Source organism: Heptranchias perlo, chromosome 23 (genome assembly GCF_035084215.1).
Source record: "Heptranchias perlo isolate sHepPer1 chromosome 23, sHepPer1.hap1, whole genome shotgun sequence".
In the NCBI taxonomy this organism is placed as follows: domain Eukaryota; kingdom Metazoa; phylum Chordata; class Chondrichthyes; order Hexanchiformes; family Hexanchidae; genus Heptranchias; species Heptranchias perlo.
In genome coordinates, this window is record NC_090347.1 from 32,793,337 (window position 1) to 32,813,982 (window position 20,646).

General features: G+C 44.2%; 1 protein-coding gene across 1 annotated transcript in view; it reads right to left on the reverse strand.

The window, feature by feature from the left end:
• LOC137341235 (dynein axonemal heavy chain 9-like) overlaps window positions 1-20,646 on the reverse strand; it is a 422,940-nt gene that overhangs the window by 88,850 nt on the left and 313,444 nt on the right. Inside the window, exons 57-59 of the mRNA XM_068004307.1 lie at window positions 17,260-17,400; window positions 16,658-16,828; window positions 7,155-7,277 (exon numbers count right to left, since the gene is read on the reverse strand). Coding sequence (XP_067860408.1) covers window positions 7,155-7,277; window positions 16,658-16,828; window positions 17,260-17,400 — 435 coding nt within the window. The remainder of the gene's footprint in view (window positions 1-7,154; window positions 7,278-16,657; window positions 16,829-17,259; window positions 17,401-20,646) is intronic.

A 20,646-nucleotide genomic window follows, 5' to 3' on the forward strand; every position in this document is an offset into this window, starting at 1 on the left:
TTATGAAACTGAATTCATTAAATATATGGTCATATAATCTGAATGCTTGGATGAGATAAGTATAATAGGTGTGGGTCTTATTTACTCTATAGGGACCAACTTAGAAGAGAGGGGGGGAAAATTGGATATGGCCTGTTTTTGGGTGAGGGTAGCATGATCCGCTATTACCCTGTGCCCAGTGGCCCTTGTTCAGGCAGGACAAGACTTTCGTCAGGCCTGAGGACTGACCTGCAATCTGCGTTGGAAATCAGCATTGAACGAGGATTCCATGCAATTCACACTTTCCACCAGCAGGGGAAGCTCCACTCTCTTAAAGGCAGGCTGACTGGTAGAAATCTCTTCGAGGTTTCCCGGTACCTGTTATTTGCTGAAAATAACAGTCTGCTGTCTGCATGGCATCTGAACCAAGATCAGACATCGCAGACGTAAAACACAGATACAGGTCCCGTCCCTATGTTTACACACTGATGAGTTATGTTAAAACATTGAATAAAGCTTGTGCACCACTAAATCCCACATCCTCCAATCTACATGCCAGACCTCACCAATCTGCCAATTTGAGTTGGTACCAGGCCTGCGAGAATGCGTGCACCTAGGTTCTCTGCTGATGCACTAGAGACCTTGGTGCAAGAGTGGACAGAAGGAGACACATCCTGTATCCGCAGGGGAGACAGGGCGGCAAGAGGCACTCCAGACATATACCCACAAGGCTGTGGGACGTAGCAGGGGACAAAGTCAATGCCAGGTACACAGTATCATGAACATGGATGCAGTGCAGGAAGAAGTTCAAAGCTTTGACATGAGTGGTCAAGGTGAGTGAGGTCAACTGTCAAGTGGTGTCTCCTACTAACTGCACCACCAGCTGCATCCACTGCTCCACGCACTACACCCCCATCACCCACCTACCAACAAATCTTTCAATCATTACTCAACTCTTCCAATCAGTTGCTTCCTCTCACCTTCACACATTACCACTGTTGCAAGCTGCCCACCCACAACTCATGGGCCACACACAGGCAGCTATTCAACCATGACAGGCACATCACCCAGACACACGTCCCACTTTCTTGCAGAAGGTAGCGCATATCAGGAGACAGCAAGTGGCAGTGGCATTCAGTCCCTCGAGCTTGTTCCGCCATTCAATGAGATCATGGTGAACCTGTGACCTAACTCCATATATCCACCTTAGCCCCATATCCCTTAATACCCTTGGTTCACAGAAATCTATCAACCTCAGATTTAGAATTCACAATTGAGCTAGCATCAACTACCGTTTGCAGAAGAGCTTTCTAAACTTCTCTCACACTTTGCGTGTAGAAGCATTTCCTAACTTCTATACTTGAATACTAGGATTAAGGGACATAGCCTAACATTTAGAGCCAGGACGTGCAGGAGTGGAGACCTCCAAAAACAGTTACAAATGTCTTGGCAGCCAGAAGCAATAATCCAACCACTAAATTGTAAATCCTGCATGGTCCCTTTAAATAGCGCTGGTGAAGGTCCTCCAGGCACTCTAAGACACGTTCAGATGGTTGGGTTAAGACTGTGCGTTGAGTTGAGTGTTAAGTCCCAAAATGGTGTCTATCATTTTGAATCAGCGTGGACACTGATTGTATCCATTTTCTCCTTACTTTACATGCTTCCGGCGTTCGTTATCTGCGCCTGCGCTAACTCCTATACCAAGATGGCGTCTGGCGCACGCTGGAAACGTGCATGCGCTGCCAAGACACCATCTTGGCACTTTGGGAGGCCTCGTAGCGCCGAAACAATGGGCGCTACACGGCCCAATTTAGCGCCCAGGGTCTTTAACATGTAGGAGAAAGAGTAATTGAGTTACTTCCATTACAATGATGTTGCTTGTAAATGGCCGTTTCATTATTACGGTGCTGTATGTGGCAAACAAAAAAGGTTTACCAAATGCCATCGAAAATAATACTGCTTTAATATTTGATAAAATTTTGTTGCAGGCATGTTAACATTTTTCTGCTTTTTATAAATAATTTATGTCCTGTGCTGTCCCAAAGCAAACAGTGATGACAGCTGCGTGGGAATTAATTGGATTTCAACCTCCTTAATGCAGCTAATAGAGGCCACAAGAAAGGAGATTGTATTTTTATTATTTACAACTGCGTCATAAAGAGTTCGCTTGGGCTTGCTCTAAATGCCCAACAAAATGCTACGATTACATTGTAACTCATTCAGTAAACTGCAGCCTGAACCTTTAAGGATGGTGAGTCATCATTCTACTCTGTCTGCTGTGCTAGTATTTCTGGACTATTTTAAAGAAATGATTTTTTTGCTACCTCACTTGATATTTCTTATTCGATTTTGAATTGCAATGTAAGACAATGGTATCTTTTATATTAAGATAATGAAAAATGAGTATATTCGGTAAGGTACAAAGTAACTGTATCATATAGAAGATGTCGCTCATGCTCATTTTGTTCTATGTTTCAACAGAGAGGCCTAAACATCCAAAACTGTATTTTTTAAGAATCTTTATTGCACTACTGTGTTTTTTTTATACCCTGTGTGAAGCATCACCTCCAATCAAGGGGACAACTAGTAACACGCTTCCCACATCTTGCAAGGAGAGTTGGGAAAGGGATTGGATGACAGGAGTCTGCACCCACCCTCTCCAGTTTTTCTTCATACTCCCATCGCCTCTCTGATAGCTTTAACTAAGGCACAAAACTCACTATATGCAGAATTGCAACCACAATGCAACCAATATTGTGCTATGCCCAGGATAGGGTTCAGAATGAATATAGGCATGTTAGGATAAGGCCAGTACAATTGGCAATGGATTATTTTTTTATTCGTTCATGGGATGTGGGCGTCGCTGGTGAGGCCAGCCTTTATTGCCCATCCCTAAATGCCCTTGAGAAGGTGGTGGTGAGCCGCTTTCTTGAACCGCTGCAGTCCGTGTGGTGAAGGTTCTCCCACAGTGCTGTTAGGTAGGGAGTTCCAGGATTTTGATCCAGCGACGATGAAGGAACGGCAATATATTTCCAAGTCGGGATGGTGTGTGACTTGGAGGGGAACGTGCAGGTGATGTTGTTCCCATGTGCCTGCTGCCCTTGTGCTTCTAGGTGGTAGAGGTCACGGGTTTGGGAGGTGCTGTCGAAGAAGCCTTGGCGAGTTGCTGCAGTGCATCCTGTGGATGGTACACACTACAGCCACGGTGCGCTGGTGGTGAAGGGAGTGAATGTTTACAGTGGTGGATGGGGTGCCAATCAAGCGGGCTGCTTTGTCCTGGAAGGTGTCGAGCTTCTTGAGTGTTGTTGGAGCTGCACTCATCCAGGCAAGTGGAAAGTATTCCATCACACTCCTGACTTGTGCCTTGTAGATGGTGGAAAGGCTTTGGGGAGTCACGAGATGAGTCACTCGCCACAGAATACCCAGCCTCTGACCTGCTCTTGTAGCCACAGTATTTATGTGGCTGGTCCAGTTAAGTTTCTGGTCAATGATGACCCCCAGGATGTTGATGGTGGGGGATTCGGCGATGGTAATGCCGTTGAATGTCAAGGGGAGGTGGTTAGATTCTCTCTTGTTGGAGATGGTCATTGCCTGGCACTTGTCTGGCGCAAATGTTACTTACCACTTATCAGCCCAAGCCTGGATGTTGTCCAGGTCTTGCTGCACACGAGCACAGGCTGCTTCATTATCTGAGAGGTTGCGAATGGAACTGAACACTGTGCAATTGTCAGCAAACATCCCCATTTCTGACCTTATAATGGAGGGAAGGTCATTGATGAAGCAGCTGAAGATGGTTGGGCCTAGGACACTGCCCTGAGGAACTCCTGCAGCAATGCCCTGGGGCTGAGATGATTGGCCTCCAACAACTACTAACATCTTCCTTTGTGCTAGGTACGACTCCAGCCACTGGTGAGTTTTCCCCGATTCCCATTGACTTCAATTTTACTAGGGCTCCTTGGTGCCACACTCGGTCAAATGATGCCTTGATATCAAGGGCAGTCACTCACCTCACCTCTGGAATTCAGCTCCTTTGTCCATGTTTGGACCAAGGCTGTAATGAGGTCTGGAGCCGAGTGGTCCTGGCAGAACACAAAATGAGCATCGGTGAGCAGGTTATTGGTGAGTAAGTGCCGCTTGATAGCACTGTCGACGACACCTTCCATCACTTTGCTGATGATTGAGAGTAGACTGATGGGACAGTAATTGGCCGGATTGGATTTTTCCTGCTTTTTGTGGACAAGACATACTTGGGCAATTTTCCACATCGTCGGGTAGATGCCAGTGTTGCAGCTGTACTGGAACAGTTTGGCTAGAAGCGCGGCGAGTTCTCGAGCACAAGTCTTCAGCACTACAGCCAGGATGTTGTCGGGGCCCGTAGCCTTTTTTGTATCCATCAATGGCAGTGGAAGCATGACTGGTCGAAGGGAACATTGAATCTGTTCCAACACCAATGCATACTCACTGCACAGTGCCTTATAGCGGAAAAGATCCTTTTGCAGACTTTTTGCAAAGGGACTCAAACAACACTACTGCAGGTAATTTCATAGAATCTTACCGCACAGAAGGAGGCCATTTGGCCCATCGCGCTTGTGCCGCTCTTTGAAAGAGCTATGGAATTAGTTTCACTCCCCGGCTCTTTCCCCATAGCCCTGCAAATTTTTCTTAGTCAAGTCGATATCCAATTCCCTTTTGAAAGTTACTATTAAATCTGCTTCCACCACCATTTCCTCAGAGCTGCTTCCGTTCCACTGCCACAACTTTGCCAAGTGTGGAAGAGCCTCCTTTATGTATGTAGGTGCCATTTCTGTTGCATTTCCAATGAAGTTAGGGCGGCGGAGCAGGACCAGCTCTGAGGAAATTTCCGACCTAAATGTAAGATATTAAGAATACGTTGGGGGTACTTTTAACTTATCGTCCTGCGAAAAACGGGTGATAGCGAATCAGCAGCCCATTTTACACCTCGCTTGATTTTCTTTTCTACAGGCTTCAATGAAAAACAAAATCGGGCGGGGCGCAAAATGGGCTTCCAATTTGCTATCACCCGTTTTTGGCCAATGATAAAAATTAAAATTGCCCCCGAGCTGCAGATGTTTTTACAATGGACTAGTTCTTTTTGTCAAACCCTAACCCTGCAACTAAGAACTAATTTTGGGTGGCATTCCAGCTCAGTACTGAGGGAATGTTGTATTTGCAGAGGTGTCAAACTTTGATGAGACATTAAAACCAAGGCCTTGTCTGACTGCTCTTCTGGTTGAAGTGGGTTTTAAAGATCCTGTTTGAAGAGCATTAGTTCCCTTGGTGTCTTGACCAACTTCCCTACCTCAATCAATACCACCAAAAGCACATTACCTGGTCACTCAACTCATTGCGACTTGTGAGATCTTGCTGTGTGAAAAGTGACTGCGGTGTTTGCCTGCATGACATCAGTCACTGCACTTCAAAATAATCCACTGCTTTTAAACATTTCTGAGATAAGGCAATATATAAATGCAAGCCTTCCTTTTCTGAGAAGATACACATCCCAAAAGAAAAATGACCTCCCTCACTGCTTATTCCTGTGTTAGGTTGACCGTTTTTCCAATTTATCACTACTCATAGAATAGTATCTCATTGAAATTGGTCATAGATAAATAGCTGTTGGCATTACCTTTGTGTATAATAAACAGACAGTGATGTCGGTGAACAGATGTACAGTCCTAACCCTATGTCTCCTAGGAGCCTAAACACTTGCCAGTTGCTCGTACAGATTAGTGTCAAGGCTGCACATCCACACAAATAGAGAAAACCTGTTAATCCTCTGCCACCCAAGCAATAGATTCTTGCCTTAGCTTTTAAAGAGTTTCAACACCAGCAAATCCTTTTTTTTAAAAAACCAAATGGTCAACTTTGGTTGAGTGTTAAGGTAATGCATCACACTGCTAAAAGAAGATCCCCTCCCCCACATCACAAACATGTGCATTATGCACTTTTGGGACATAAATTGGAGAAAGTGATATTTAGCCTCTGTGTAAGGCTAGAAAACTCAGGCAGTCTAGAACTCTTCCCCTTTCATCCTATGCAAGTCTCTCCTCTCCAGAAACTCTGCAGCCGACCCCCACAGAGGAAGAGTCAAGCTGGTCATTCCAGGCAGCGTAAGAATAGTAACCCAACTCAATGACAGTCCAGATGTGATGCAGTGTCACCCCGCCCAGTTACCCTGTCAAACAAAATACTTTGATCCTAAAACATGTAACAGTGCCTGTACCAGTATGAACAATGCCTGTAGACTTATTATAGCAATGCAAGCTCCTGTAAATGCTGCGTAAGTAATATATATATAACAGCTGCACAAATCGGTAAACCAGTGTGAAACAAAGGGCAAATTTATTCCATATTTGGGTGATGGCACTGACTCTTGCCGAGGTAAGGTTCTACAGCACCTCTGCTGTGATCGTAAACAATGAGTATTGGCAGCCTATCTGATTGTGAAAGACATCACAACCAAGCCTGATCCTGTCGTCATCCAACATCCACGCAAGCACACTTTTCAGCAGGGGATGACTGGATAGTGATCAGGAGTTGGAGCCCTGGCAGATTTTTCCCTTGCCACAGCCCAAGACTACTGACACCAAATGCAGCACTTCTACTTACACCCCAGTAGTACACCAGCCAATTCAGCACAGGCCGGGGTCAACTTAGGACTTTCCTGGTCCCTTAGGCTGAGCTACTCAGCGGGCAATGCGTTGATCAAATGAGCCAATATGCTTCATGAATCGTCCTGCAATGGGGACTGGAGAATGGATCATGCAGGTGAAATGAGTAATATATTAGAGCGAGGCCCCATTATGGAATTGTGCAAATTGAACAGTGACCGATGGAACGCATATTACCCAAGTGTCTTCAGATGGGTATTATAACTGAGATGAGGGGGTAAATTTTTGTCTTCACTGCCTGGGTGGTAATCCAGCAGAGTGGATCACCCCATTATGGAACCCACCCGTTCTTGTGAAAATTGGGCAGGTTCTGCAATGGGCAGGTGATCCGCTCCACCAGATTACTACCCAGGTGGTGAAGATAAAAAATGTCCCTGAGGTGTTTTAGAGAATCACTCATGGTACTTCCTCTTCTTATCAGAACTTGACTCAGTTTTCATAACAGCAAATGTAGTAAGCAACACAGGAGTGGGAAATTTTTACCTTAATGCCACCCCACGACTGGTTGGAAAGGAAATCCACAGGACTAGAGACTCCTGGGTGGGCTGGGTAACGAAGCAGGAAGTCCAGCTCCTTTGGGTTAATTTCTTTATTAATCAGAAGAATCTGTCAAATTGAGGGGAACAGAAAAAGACAGACATACAAATTAGTGATACCTATTCATTCTTCTGCAGTATCTGATAAAACCCATCAGCAGTGACCAGCACTTACGGGTCCCACAAGAATTGATGTCAATTTACAACTGGTCAGGTAAAAGGTAAAACAAGCTCTGACACAGCCTTGTTTCCATAGTGTTACCTTTTTAAATTAACATCATATTGCTAATACAGCACAAATTTCTCATTTTTCACTTCTCACTTTGTTTACATTCCTTTCACATTTATTCTAGCATTCTTACCTTATCATCAACAGCACCATGCCTATGAGTCAGGACAGGTATTTTAAGAGCAGTTGGCCTGCACTGGACAGTCTCATCTCAAATTATCTCAAAAGCAGAAAGATACTCAATGGAACAGTACACTCCAAAATACTACTTCTTGTACACTTTAATCTTTTTAAATTAAAAATCACTTAAATGTTAAGAGAATTATTACTTGCTGCTGCTCCAACATGAGGCACATCTGGTCAAGTGCAGGCCTTACATGTGCTCAGCCAGTCAGTGAGTCCTGGAATCAGAATTCTTCCAGGTTCTTGAAGGCTGATTCATATCAGACAGCCATTAAATAACACCATAGTGACTAATTTTCTTTCGTCAACCTTCTCACACCCCACCTCAGTTTTCTTCTCATGGTTCTTGCTCAGGTACAGCTTCACCAGTGGCAGAAGCTCTCTGGTGCTTTGTCCAAGTGGCCATTCTCCATGTGTGAGCCTAGAGAGTATCAGGAGGATATTTGGTGGTGGGGCCCATCACGACTGAGCTGTACCTGTCCTCATCTGACATCACACACCAACACTTTTTGGTAGTAGTTACTGGATAGTGATTAGGAGCAGCAATCCTGCCAGACTTTTTCTCTCCCTAGGCCAGAGACAATGATGTCAACTATGGCACCAACTGGTAACAGCTAACACAGCACAGACTAGGCATTGGACCCGGGGTGAATATGGCTCACTAACAAATCACACAGTGGAATTTCCCAAACAAACAGGAATTGCTTCCAGATATGAATGTAGCTATGAATCATTTTTGAATGCTACAAATGCAATAAAAACAGAAATTGCAGATATGCACAAAAAGTTGATCTGCTTTGAATTCATTGGAACATTAGTCACTCTTTCTCTTTCAGCTGCCGGTTGTTTTGCTGTTTATTTCCATCATTTCTCATTTTTTATTTCTGATTTCCAACTTTGCCATTTTTCTTTCTTATGATTCAGAACCAGTCTGTCCAAACTCACTATGGGAGCTGACAGATATTAATAACCAATTTTCACAGTTTACTGCTGAACTCCCAATCGTGCCAAGCAAGGGGAGAGGGATAAACCCAGCAATTACAGGCCAGCCAGCCTAACATCGGTGGTGGGGAAATTTTTAGAGACAATAATCCAGGACGAAATAAATTGACACTTGGAAAAGTATGGGCTAATAAATGAAAGTCAGCACGGATTTGTTAAAGGAAAATCGTCTTTCACTAACTTGATTGAGTTCTTTGATGAAGTAACGGAGAGTGTTGATGAGGGTAGTGCGGTTGATGTATATGGAATTTCACAAGGCATTTGATAAAGTACCACATAACAGACTTGTTAGCAAAATTAAAGCTGATGAGATTAAAGGGACAGTGGCAACGTGGATACAAAATTGGCTAGGGGTCAGAAAGTAGAGAGTAGTGGTTGTTTTTCAGACTGGAGGGAAGTATACAGTGGTGTTCCCCAGGGGTCAGTATTGGACCACTGCTCTTTTTGATATATATTAATGACCTGGACTTGGATATAGAGAGTATAATTTCAAAGTTTGCAGATGACATGAAAATCGGAAATGTGGTAAACAATGTAGAGGATAGTAAAGACTTCAGGAGGGCATAGAGAGACTGGTGAAATGAGCAGACACATGGCAGATGAAATTTAACACAGAAGTGTGAAGTGATGCATTTTGGTAGGAAGAATGAGGAGAGGCAATATAAACTAATTGTTACAATTTTAAAGGGGGTGCAGGAACAGAGAGACCTGGGGGTGTACATACACAAATCTTTAAAGGTGGCAGAATAAGTTGAGAAGGCTGTTAAAAAAGCATATGGGATCCTGGGCTTTATTAAAGGCATAGAGTACAAAAGCAAGGAAGTTATGCTAAACCTTTATAAAACACTGATTTGACCTCAGCTGGAGTATTGTGTTCAATTCTGGGCACTACACTTTAGGAAGGATGTCAAGGTCTTAGAGAGGGTGCAGAAGAGATTTACTAGAATGGTGTCAGGGATAAGGGACTTCAGTTATGTGGAGAGACTGAAGAAGCTGGGGTTGTTCTCTTAACAGCAGAGAAGGTTAAGAAGAGATTTGATAAAGGTGTGCAAAATCATGAACAGTTTTGACAGAGTAAACAAGGAGAAACTGTTTCCAGTGGCAGAAGGGTTGGCAACCAGAGGGCACAGATTTAAGGTGATCGGCAAAAGAGCCTGAGGTGTCATGAGGAAACATTTTTTTTTACACGAGTTGTGATGATCTGGAATGCACTGCCTGAAAGGGTGGTGGAAACAGGTTCAATAGTAACTTTCAAAAGGGAATTGGATAAATGCTTGATAGGAAAAAATTTACAGGGCTATGGGGAAAGAGCAGGGGAATGGGACGAATTGGATAGCTCCTTCAAAGAGCCAGCACAGGCATGAAGAGCTGAATGGCCTCCTCCTGTGCTATACCTACTATGATTCTATGAATTGGATTACATTGCACACTTAATTACTTATTAACTTACATTAATCCCATTTATACAAAGTTACAATATTTCACAATTATGTATATATTAGGTTAAGGTAAATCAATGGCAATCTTGATTGCCACGAGATTTTGCATTAACTAATGACAGATGATCTGTAAACACATACTTTACTGTATTCCTGTCGGTCAGCTTTTCCTTGGTTACTTTTAAAACCATACATGTACATATTATATACATACGCAAAATTAAACAGTAAGTGCAGGCAATATCATTGGAGTCAGTGACTGGGAAGAACCAAGCTCCATACTGGGAGGGGGCAGAAGTAACACACAATGATGAGATCCCTGATACTCCCAGGGATAATGCTTATCTTCTGCTCTTGATTAATTTTGCTATAAGTCTCAGTAATTCCCCTGTTATTTCATCAACATTTTAAACCAGGACACTCATGCTAATTAAAAGAAGGAGAGAATAAAATTGCAAAGTTTCCTCTTTAAGTGGAGTGGGCTCATTTAAATTCAAATAAAAAGGATAAGATTGAGAGCTGATATATAGGTTAATGTTGTTCAGGGAGACTCTCTGGTCAAACCTAAATAGGTACGTTGTCATTAACTAGAGACGTGTGCTGGAGAACAGGAATGTGGGTCACTACTGAGGGAACTCCACTTCGGGAATTAATTTTCTTTGTCATCCACTGACAACATGCTTTTGCACAATATTTCCAAGAATAAAACAGCACTTTGAAGAGAAAAAAAAGGAATAGAATATTACTACAGAGAACTTGGCTTTAAGCAAGTCTTGTGACAGTGTAGAGAAGATAACACTTTCAACAAGGGAGGGATTTCATGGTCAGCAATTTTTTGAGGACACCTCATTTCTGGCAAATTCCGTGATAATGACGGTGAGAAATGGCACACTCAAGGCAATGAAATGTCCTCCTCCATTTTAAGCATCCCGTTTGGGGACAGAACTAGCTAAATGAGCATCGCATCTCCCTCTGGACCATTCCAATAACAACCCCTTCAACCTCAAGCTTAAAGAGCAGCTATTACTTTACTAGCATAACATTTCCAGTTCCCATATCAGCCATCACTATAGCCCTTCAAAGTCTAATTAACACTGAAATATGGATAATTTTGTACTGTCAGCTTAGGTTGGTGCCCCTACCAACCATCAGAGACAACAGGGGCAATTTTAACCCCCAAAAATGGGTGGGTTGGGGTGGGAAGTTAAAATAAGAGCTTTTTGGAGCGGGACCAGGTTTGACCCAGGCACATTAGGACGTGAACACACAACAGACATCTGGAAGTATAAAGGGCCAATTTACGTACTTAAAGCGTTTAAATTTTTGTGTATTCTGCGAGAGGAATGAATTTAACTTCTCCTGAACGTGTCTCCCGTGGCTTCTGAAACACGCCATGGAAATGGAGGCGAGTTGCAGCAAACCCTTGTTTGGACCTTTAAACCTGTCATTGTTGCATCTGAATAAAAGGTGAGGTTTTGCAGCTGGGCACTCAGTTCTCTCAGACAAACCTTCGGCTGGGAGTTCTTTGTGTTTAGACTGAGATTTCTTTGTTGAGACTGTGTTCACACAAATTTACCTACATTTTGGACCCCCTCAAACTGACAGTATCAGAACAGTGGGGGGGGGGGGGGGGTAATTGGACATATTTCACAGTACATCTGAGGAGGAGGCACATCACCATCCGTCGTAGGCACGGCATGCAGTTCTGGGATCTGCAGGTGCACAAGACAGAGGTGCGCAACAAGGATTTGAAGAACAGCAGAGGGGACCAACGGAGGGGCCGAGGTCGCCGGAGGCACTACCCACTTGAGAGGGTCTACAGGCAGAGGCTGATGCCCTGAGGTTCATACCCTGACTGATGAGATGATTTCGGCCTATGACCTCTGGGTTTTGGAGCCCGTGAGAGTCCCGCCAAACACTGCTCCATCAGGTGCAGTCTCAGACATTGGGAGAGAAGGCAGCATTGTGAGTAATGGTTGCGAGGGGGAGGCTATTGAGAGAGTGTGCATGACATCTTTTCCATTACCTCGCAAAAGGGGAACTGTACCTCGATCATTCTCACTCAATGATGTCCCCGGGGTTCAGCATCTGTGTCCAGCGGAGCAGAGCTTGGAGAGGAGTGAGCCCCCCGACGTGGACTCTCCACAGCTGCCTCTGCCACCAGTGTCTGCTCATGCTCAATTGTGAGTGTTGAATCACCAGGTGACAACCCAACTATCTGCCTAACAGGGCCCACCAAAGTGCGAATATCTGCGCTGGTGCATGGCTAGCTGTGATGCGACAGTGCACACTCAGAGGAATTGAGCTCCTCTGGGGAATCGCCTTCTTTCATGGTGCGTGCCTTCTCATCAATCCGTGAAGGTCCTGGAAGACAACATAAAGCAATATTAAAAATCATCGCAGAAGTTACAATCTTTCCAATGAGCATACTGAGGTGTGGAACAGATCAATCATTGATAACATCAATTCATCATGTGTGTGAAGGATGTCAAAGTTCTGTCACCAGCCATCAGCGGCTTGCCAATCTCTCCGTGCGACTTATGTCCATCACCTTCTCCTCTGCATCTGTCAAGAGTATTATCTGTGGTGGGCCTCCTCCAGTTATACTCCTCTCCCTTCCATTTTATGCTTTCTTCTCATACAAGGGGAGAAAGAACAGACGTGTGAGTGACTGAAGGTGATGTGTTCACCCGACAGATGCACTGCTTTGGGTGAGGCTGACGGTGAAGCAGGTGTACCAGAGGGTGACTATCAGACAGATTCATCACACCGCATCAGGGTTGGAGTGAGTGGTAATGGTGGGTTCACAAAATGAGGAGGTGAGGAAGTGCACAGAAAGTGAAGGTAAGTTGATACTGAGCCTTAAGGGGTGTGAGGAGTGATGTGATAGAATAGGCTTGCCAACACAAAGGGAAGGAATGTGGAGGGGCGGGGGGGGGGCGTTCTTTTCACAGAATGTGGGTGAATCACCAAAAGTACTCACTTTTCCTGACCTGGTTAGGTCATTAAATCACTTCCTGCATTGCACCATGACCTGGGCACCGTGTTCCTGCTGCTAATCTCCTTTGCCACCTCCGGCCACGCCTTCTTAGTAGCAGAAGCAGGGCGCTTCCTCTTATCAGCCGGGTATAGGACTTCCCTCCTGCTTCTGACACCAGCAAGTAACAACTCAAGGGAGGACCGGCTGAAACGGGGGGCTGCCTTTGCCCTATGATGCTGCATTCTGGAATTATCCTCCTTTCTCCTTCAAAATCCATTTTTGCAATGGCCCTTTAAATACTCCAATTCACAGCATGTCATTCGGACGTGCAGTATGCCTACTGCGCAGCTCGGAAGTGCGAAACCCGGAAGTAAAATTAAGGGCCTTCAATTGAGTCGTGATCATTCAAACTGACACTCAAAAAATCATTCCAGGTTTCCCACGCGACTACTACCCAGTCGTTAACTTCTTGCTGTCATGTTAAAATCATGCCCAACAATGCAGTTCCATCTATGTAGGCTTGATTTAGGATACAGAATTGAAAGGACAATTGAAACCCTTCCTAAAATGTACTTCCAGTATTAAAAAAACTGCTTCCAATACCACTTGGTATTACTGTTTTTAAGAAGTACTCAATGTAACTCAATCACATGAGAGAGAAAGGATTAGAGGGGCATGCTGATAGGGTTAGATGAAGAGAGGTGGAAGGAGGCTCGTGTGGAACATAAATGCCAACATAGACCAGTTGGTCCGAAAGGCCTGTTTCTGGGCTATAGACTCGATGTACTTCAGAGGCAGGGCTGCACAGTGGCACAGCACAATTAAAGCAACACACTGCATCACAAAGTGGTAAAAAAAAAATTGTTTGTGCCTGTCATTGCACAACACAGCCAGAGGCTGTGGGCAGAGTTTTGCTGGCCACCCCTCCCACAGCCAGATATGTGCATGGCGAGTTATAGACCTGGTTGTCGTATTGAATGGAGATCAGGTGCTTCTCCATCGCAAAGGAGGGAAAATAGATGCAACTATCTCCCCAGGTCACTCTGAAATACTTCCAAGCAGTCAGTTATTGTAAGACATAGACAGAAGCCTTGGTGCAATTTACCTGACCCCCACCCCAGCTACCCACTCCTTTGCGTTGGTATGGGAAGATATAAATGGAAAAGGACTTGGGTAAGAATTAATGAACACTTATTTCCGACTTAGCAATGGTTTGTAGAAACACTAAGCTCAAAATAGCCCAAGATGCCATCGGGCTACATGAAAACAACATTATACAGCAACTAAAGCAGTGCAAACTGCAGGTGTTCAGCTCTGTGTCCTGTGCTCCACAGGACTAGTACATTATTTTCTGCACTGTTACGTTTTACTTGATGTTAACAAGGAAAGACACTAAAGCAGAACAACATGAAACATTTTGAGTTCAATGACTTTTCAGATACTGAAATGGTATTCAGGCAGATCTAATATGGGTACAATGATGTTTTTGTACCTACGTTGGAGTAAAGGCATCTAATATTTCAGACTGTCAACATCAATTCAAGCAGACATTTACAAAGGGCATTTTGAAAGGACCTTCAATGAAGTTGGTGTAAGGCATGTGATATCAGACAGCGCACCCATCAACCCATTAGGTTTCCAGACATGGTACAACCATGCATTTGTAGAATGCGTGCTTTTTGAACAAACCTTTAGAATTGTTTTATTTAAAAGAATCCACAGTATTAAATAAGACTGATACTTTACATCACCTCGTATCAGCTCAGTGTGGTGATGGGTGGTCTCCAGTACAAGCAACAAGACTGCAGAGGTAATGACTAATGCTGTACAGCTTGCTTTCATATCACAATGATTTTGAACCTTCCAAATACTTAAATGGATAGATATCTTGGAGAAGCAAAATTCTCAGAGTTAATACGTGTCGTTCAATGTTTTTAATTGGCCATCATAGAAGGGGCATTTCTAGATCAGCTTTTCTTTTGCTATTAATTTTCCATCATTCAGAAGGTTGTGTTATTTTAACCTAAAAGATTTGTTTTTATTCTTCACAAAATGTGAGTTCTCTCTTACACAGAGAAGCAAAAATAAAAACAGAAAAACAGTAAAGAAAATCCAGCAATTAAACATAAAAACAATTCGAAAATGAACAGGACAAAATCAAAACCATATGGATTAAAGTAAAACCTGATTTATCAGAAATCTTTAAGCTGCGGCCATTCCAAATGCAGGGTGTGGGTACTCTGGGGAGGTGTGACGCTCCGTTTGGTTTCAACACAGTGGAGTAAATTCTCTGAGACTCCATGCCCGATTTGAGACACTCCCGATTTTCCAACCATTAAAATCAACAGCGGAAAATTGAAAGCATATCGAATTGGGAGCACTGATCTCCACACCTGATTCTCCAATTGGCACTCTGGCAGAGCGAGGTTTTTGGCTGATGTGGAGTCTTGGAAAATTAATTTTAACGTGTGCAAAGTTCTATCAGATCATTCTGCTAAACAACGTGTGGACAGGCTGGTACAGTAAAAGAGATTTTTAAAAAATGGCAAAGCTGGAAATCTGAAATAAAAACGGAAGAATTGGAAAAATTTAAGGTGAAAGAAAATAAAGATTCTCTTTAGAGCATCTGATACAGAACAAGAGATTATTATTCTGATGAACACCTACAATATTAATTTTCAGGCTTTCTAGTCGACCTTCTGTGAATATCCACCATTTTCTGTTTTTATTACTGTAATACTGTGGGCTAATGCACTATTCAACAGTGATTCAGAACTAAATGTACTTTTCTCTGCAATCATATTGTCAGCAATGAATCACAACACAAATTACAGGAGCCATGCTTCTTCTAGGAAATATCCCAAAACACAGCACAAAAAGTTGGGTAAGAAAGTTGTAAACTAAACTCCAGTATCCTTCTTTCCAACCAATCTTTTTCCCCTCAAGGCTCTTCCTTGCTGTGGTAAGGTTATAAATGGCACAAGAGAATCCTTCAGTACATCACCCAAGTGGTCATTCTTCATGTATGAGTTGTAAACAATTTTACAACACCAAGTTATAGTCCAACAAATTTATTTTAAATTAAATTCCACAAGCTTTCGGAGGCTTCCTCCTTCGTCGGGCGGATGGTGGAAATGATGATTTGCACCATCCGCCCGACGAAGGAGGAAGCCTCCGAAAGCTTGTGGAATTTTATTTAAAATAAATTTGTTGGACTATAACTTGGTGTTGTAAAATTGTTTACAATTGTCAACCCCAGTCCATCACCGGCATCTCCACTTCATGTATGAGCACAGACAGTGAGTGTTGCTGGCTATTCAACTCTGGACAACTTCACACCCGAGCTCCTGTCTGCACCCAATACCCACGCATATGCTTTTTTCTGCAAGGGTCACTGGACAGCAATGAGGAGTGAGAACCCTGGCTGAATATTCCTCTCACCAGCTCAGGCTGATTGTCGTACCTTGGTTGAGATCAGCTAACTCAGCAATGAGTGGAAAGAATTTGATTTATGTTATTGAGGAAGCCAAGCTTCAGCATAAAGGGATTGCTTTGTAAACGAGTGTGTTAAAGTGAAGGCGGATTAAATGGAGACTTGTAGAATAACTCTTATTTACCTGAAAGGTGACCTGAGCTGTATAGGTCAGCTTATCGCATTCAAACAGTCCTCTCGTTGTGTATTGGAACACCGAAAACGTGATGCTGTCAATCAAATTGGCCACTCTCTGCTTGAGGACTTCATCAGCTGGTGCCCTCTTCACTGCCATTTGGAATACGACACTAAAAGCCTGAAGAAATCAGCACCAGAATTTATTAGCAAATTATGTTATTGAACATTATATCGCCAGCAATAAAATCTTTATTCTATAAACATGTCAAACCCTAGGTTAGATTTAGCTCTCTATTCTTCGCTGGCAATTTAATATCAAAAAGCTGTATCTTTTGGAAACATAAAATGAATAGCATAAAATCCCAGGGGAGTAATTCTTTGATCACTCTCTAAAGCAATGCATTTTGTATTTATGGCTTTTCTTGCCACAACTGATAAGATTTTGACATCTGACCCTTTATTTTCAATATAATAATGTGAAAGCATTTAGAGCAACGGGAAAAAAATCAAACCGCAATTAAAAAGCAAGACTGTTTATTAAAGTAGTTCATCTGCTAAATTGAACAACAGGGAGCAAAGGAAACATCTGGTGGGATTGTACTGGCATACCTTCAAAGAGAACTGGTACATGGGATGGATTTTATTGAGGTCATTCATTATGAAGTACAATAGAGAAGCTCGGCCTGCAGCAAGTCGGTAGTGCTCACGTGCCTCGTTGATCTTAAGCTCAGTTACCTTGGCCTCTTTTACCTGAATTAAAAAAGATGAGATGGTCAAATATGGGAAGAAACAGGTGATTTTACTTAACCAGACAATCAATCTATTCGCAGGATGCGATTACAGGCCAATGGATTCTGAAAAGTGCCATCTGGGAATTATCTGCCCTTTACTTCAGTTTTCAGGAGCTGAAGGACATGTTTAAGAAAACTTCCATATTTTGAGATGTCTCATGCAGGGCAAAGGTGATGAAAGCTGTCTCCTGTTGAAAGCATCAATGATTCATATATGGATATCTGGAAGAGCAAAGCTCGAGCACTTCAAAACAGAAAAAGTATCCACAAAACAGCACAGCCTTGTATAGGCTTTCCAAGCCAGTAATCCCCAGTCTGCAAAGACCCAGAATTCAGGTGTACAGAATGGAAAGGCTGTGTGTCATTGCAAATCTGAGGTGTGCTGACCTCATGAGTCGCTCCTTACATACCTGGGCCCCTCAAACATTTATATCTTGCAGCCATTCCTAACACAGTTTGTTTGACTTGCTTTCTCACTGCAGAAAAATGCAAACAATATCCAAAAGTCACTTCACAGCTGAACTAAACCTGCGTTTTAAAAATCTGTAAACATGTAAAAGGAGCAGGACCCTGGGCAGTGCCTGATAAGGTAGGAGTTAATGTGAACATTTTTTTCCCCTGCAATTTGCCTGTCAAATAACTCTTTGATGGAACTTACCTCTGAGGAGTTTAAAAAGATGCTTTTTAGTGCAGTTACAACATGAGGCTGTCATCAGGGGGAGGTGTTCATATGCAAGGTTCCACTTTCTAAAACTATCCATTGGTTCTTTGAGGTAAACCTTATTTTGCTCCAAGGCTTTCTCCTCAAAGTCATACTCATGCTCTGTCTTCAGGGCTCAAATTTGCCAAATACCTCTCCAATTCGGAACACATCATTAATCAGAATATCAAAACATCTAAAATGCAGCTAAATGCCAAAGGAAAATAAAGAGCTGACAAACACACTGGGCTCAATTTTAAAAGAAAAGTCCGGGTGTGTTGGGGGCGGGATTGGGGGGGGGGGGGGGGGGGGGAGGGGGGGGGCAAAGAAAATTGTGTTTTTTGGAGCGGATAGAAATCCCGGCTCCAATACACTGAAGAACGCACGAGACCCAGAGTCATCTGGGTGCGCGCGCCGTTCCCAAACCCGGAAGTCCCGCCGGCAATTAAAGCCGACGGGATGATATTTAAACCACTAAATCAACCAGTTAAAGTCATTAAAAAAAGAATAAATGTAATTTAGATCGAAGGCAAGCGATTTCAACGCTGCCTCAGCGTGTTTCCCGTGTTGTGTGAAACACGCCATGGTGAAGGAGTCATGTTTCAGCTGGCAGCCATTTGGACATTTAAATGCCTGTTGGACAAATGGGGCTAAAAGGTGAGTTATTGCAGCAGGGCACTCAGTTCTCTCAGACAAACTTTTGGCTGGGAGATCTCTGTGTTTAGACTGAAAATTCTTGTTTTACACTCAGAATTGTTCTGTTTACACATATTTAACAACTTTTCAGATGCCCTCAAACTGACATCACCAGGATGCGTGATGGCTGCATTCACCGCTACATCCGAGGACGAACAACATCACCATCCTCGCCATGCACAGCGTGCACTTCTGCCACTTGGAGCTCCACAACACAGTGCTGCGCCACAGGCATCTGCACAAGGTCCCAGAGGGGAACGACAGAGGGAGCGATGTCGCAGGACGCACTACCCTCGTCAGAGAGTCTACAGTATGAGGCTGAGCTTCCCGGACCTCTCTGAGGAGCAGTGCATACCGAGGCTGAGAGTGAGTCACCAGGTGGTCGCAGACATTTGCAGCCTCCTTTCATGCCGAGCTGCTCCCTCCTGGGCCTGGCTGCATCTCATTACCCGTCGCTGTTAAAGTGACCACTGCCCTCAGCTTCTTCGCCTACAGATCATTCCAGGGTGCCCTCGGTGAAATTGCCGGGGTCTCTCAATCGTGCATATGGCAGGACACCGACGGCTTGTTTCGCAGGGCCTCGCAGTACGTCAACTTCCCCATGGACAACCTCAGCCAGTCGGAGAGGGCAGTGGGATTCCACTCTTTGGCTAGCTTCCTGGTACAAGGTGCAATTGGTTGCACACATATAGCAATCCGAGCACCTCCACATGAGCCAGGACTGTTACATCAATGCTCAGCTCGTTTGTGACCACTGCAAAAGATTACTTCACGTGTGTGCGCGATTCCCTGGCAGCTGCCACGATTCATTTATTCTGAGGGAATCCAACATCCCGGGCCTCTTCCACGCACCGAACACTTTTAAGGGCTGGCTCCTCGGGGACAAGGGATACTCCCTGCACACATGGCTCATGACACCTCTGAGGAACCCCATCAGCGAGCAACAGCTCGATACAACGACAGCCACATCGCCACCAGGTCTATAATTGAATATGCGATAGGGCTGCTGCTCAAGATGCGATTTCAGTGCCTCCATCGTTCTGGGGGAGCGAGAGCGGGTCGCATTATAGTAGTGTGTGGTGTCCTGCACAAAATGGCGCAACATAGAGGGGTACCGGTTGCATCCACCATCCACATCTGCCATCCACATTGAGCAGGAGCAGGAGCAGGAAGAGGAGAATGAACCCATGGGCAGAGCAGCGGCTCACCTGGCTGCTCATGAGGCCAGGGAGTCACTCATATGTGAGCGGTTCTCATAAGATCAGGAAGGGAGAAGAGTCCAGTCCTCACACCACCTGGAAAGACCAGCGCCAACACCAGTACCACCACCCCCCTCCCCCCCCCGGTCCCTGCACAAAACAGTCCTGCAGCTACACATACACCCATTGTTAAGTGACCCACTGGGTGGCATCAAGTGTCGCTGTTCATGGTGAAGCACATGAAAGGGCGCCATCACAAACGTGGCAGTGGTGGTGAGAATGATAACATTTAATGTGACTTCAACATAAACCAAATATAAATGAAAAACATGACAGTCTGTCAAACACCCTTGTGCACACCCTTCGTGATCACAAATCCTTAGCCTTTCTCTTCTTCCACTTCTACGTGGTGCATCCCCTGTGGCTGCAGCAGAGGTAGTGGCAGGTTGCTCATGTCCATGGCTGGACTGCTCAGATGCTTTCGGCCTACACCCTTTGGGTTTTGGAGCTCATAAGGGGCCCTCCAAAGACTGCCCCACCTGTGCCTGTGTAGGTGCAGACTCCGCCACCTGGAGAGGAGGTAGCATTGCGGGTACTGGTTTTAGAGGGG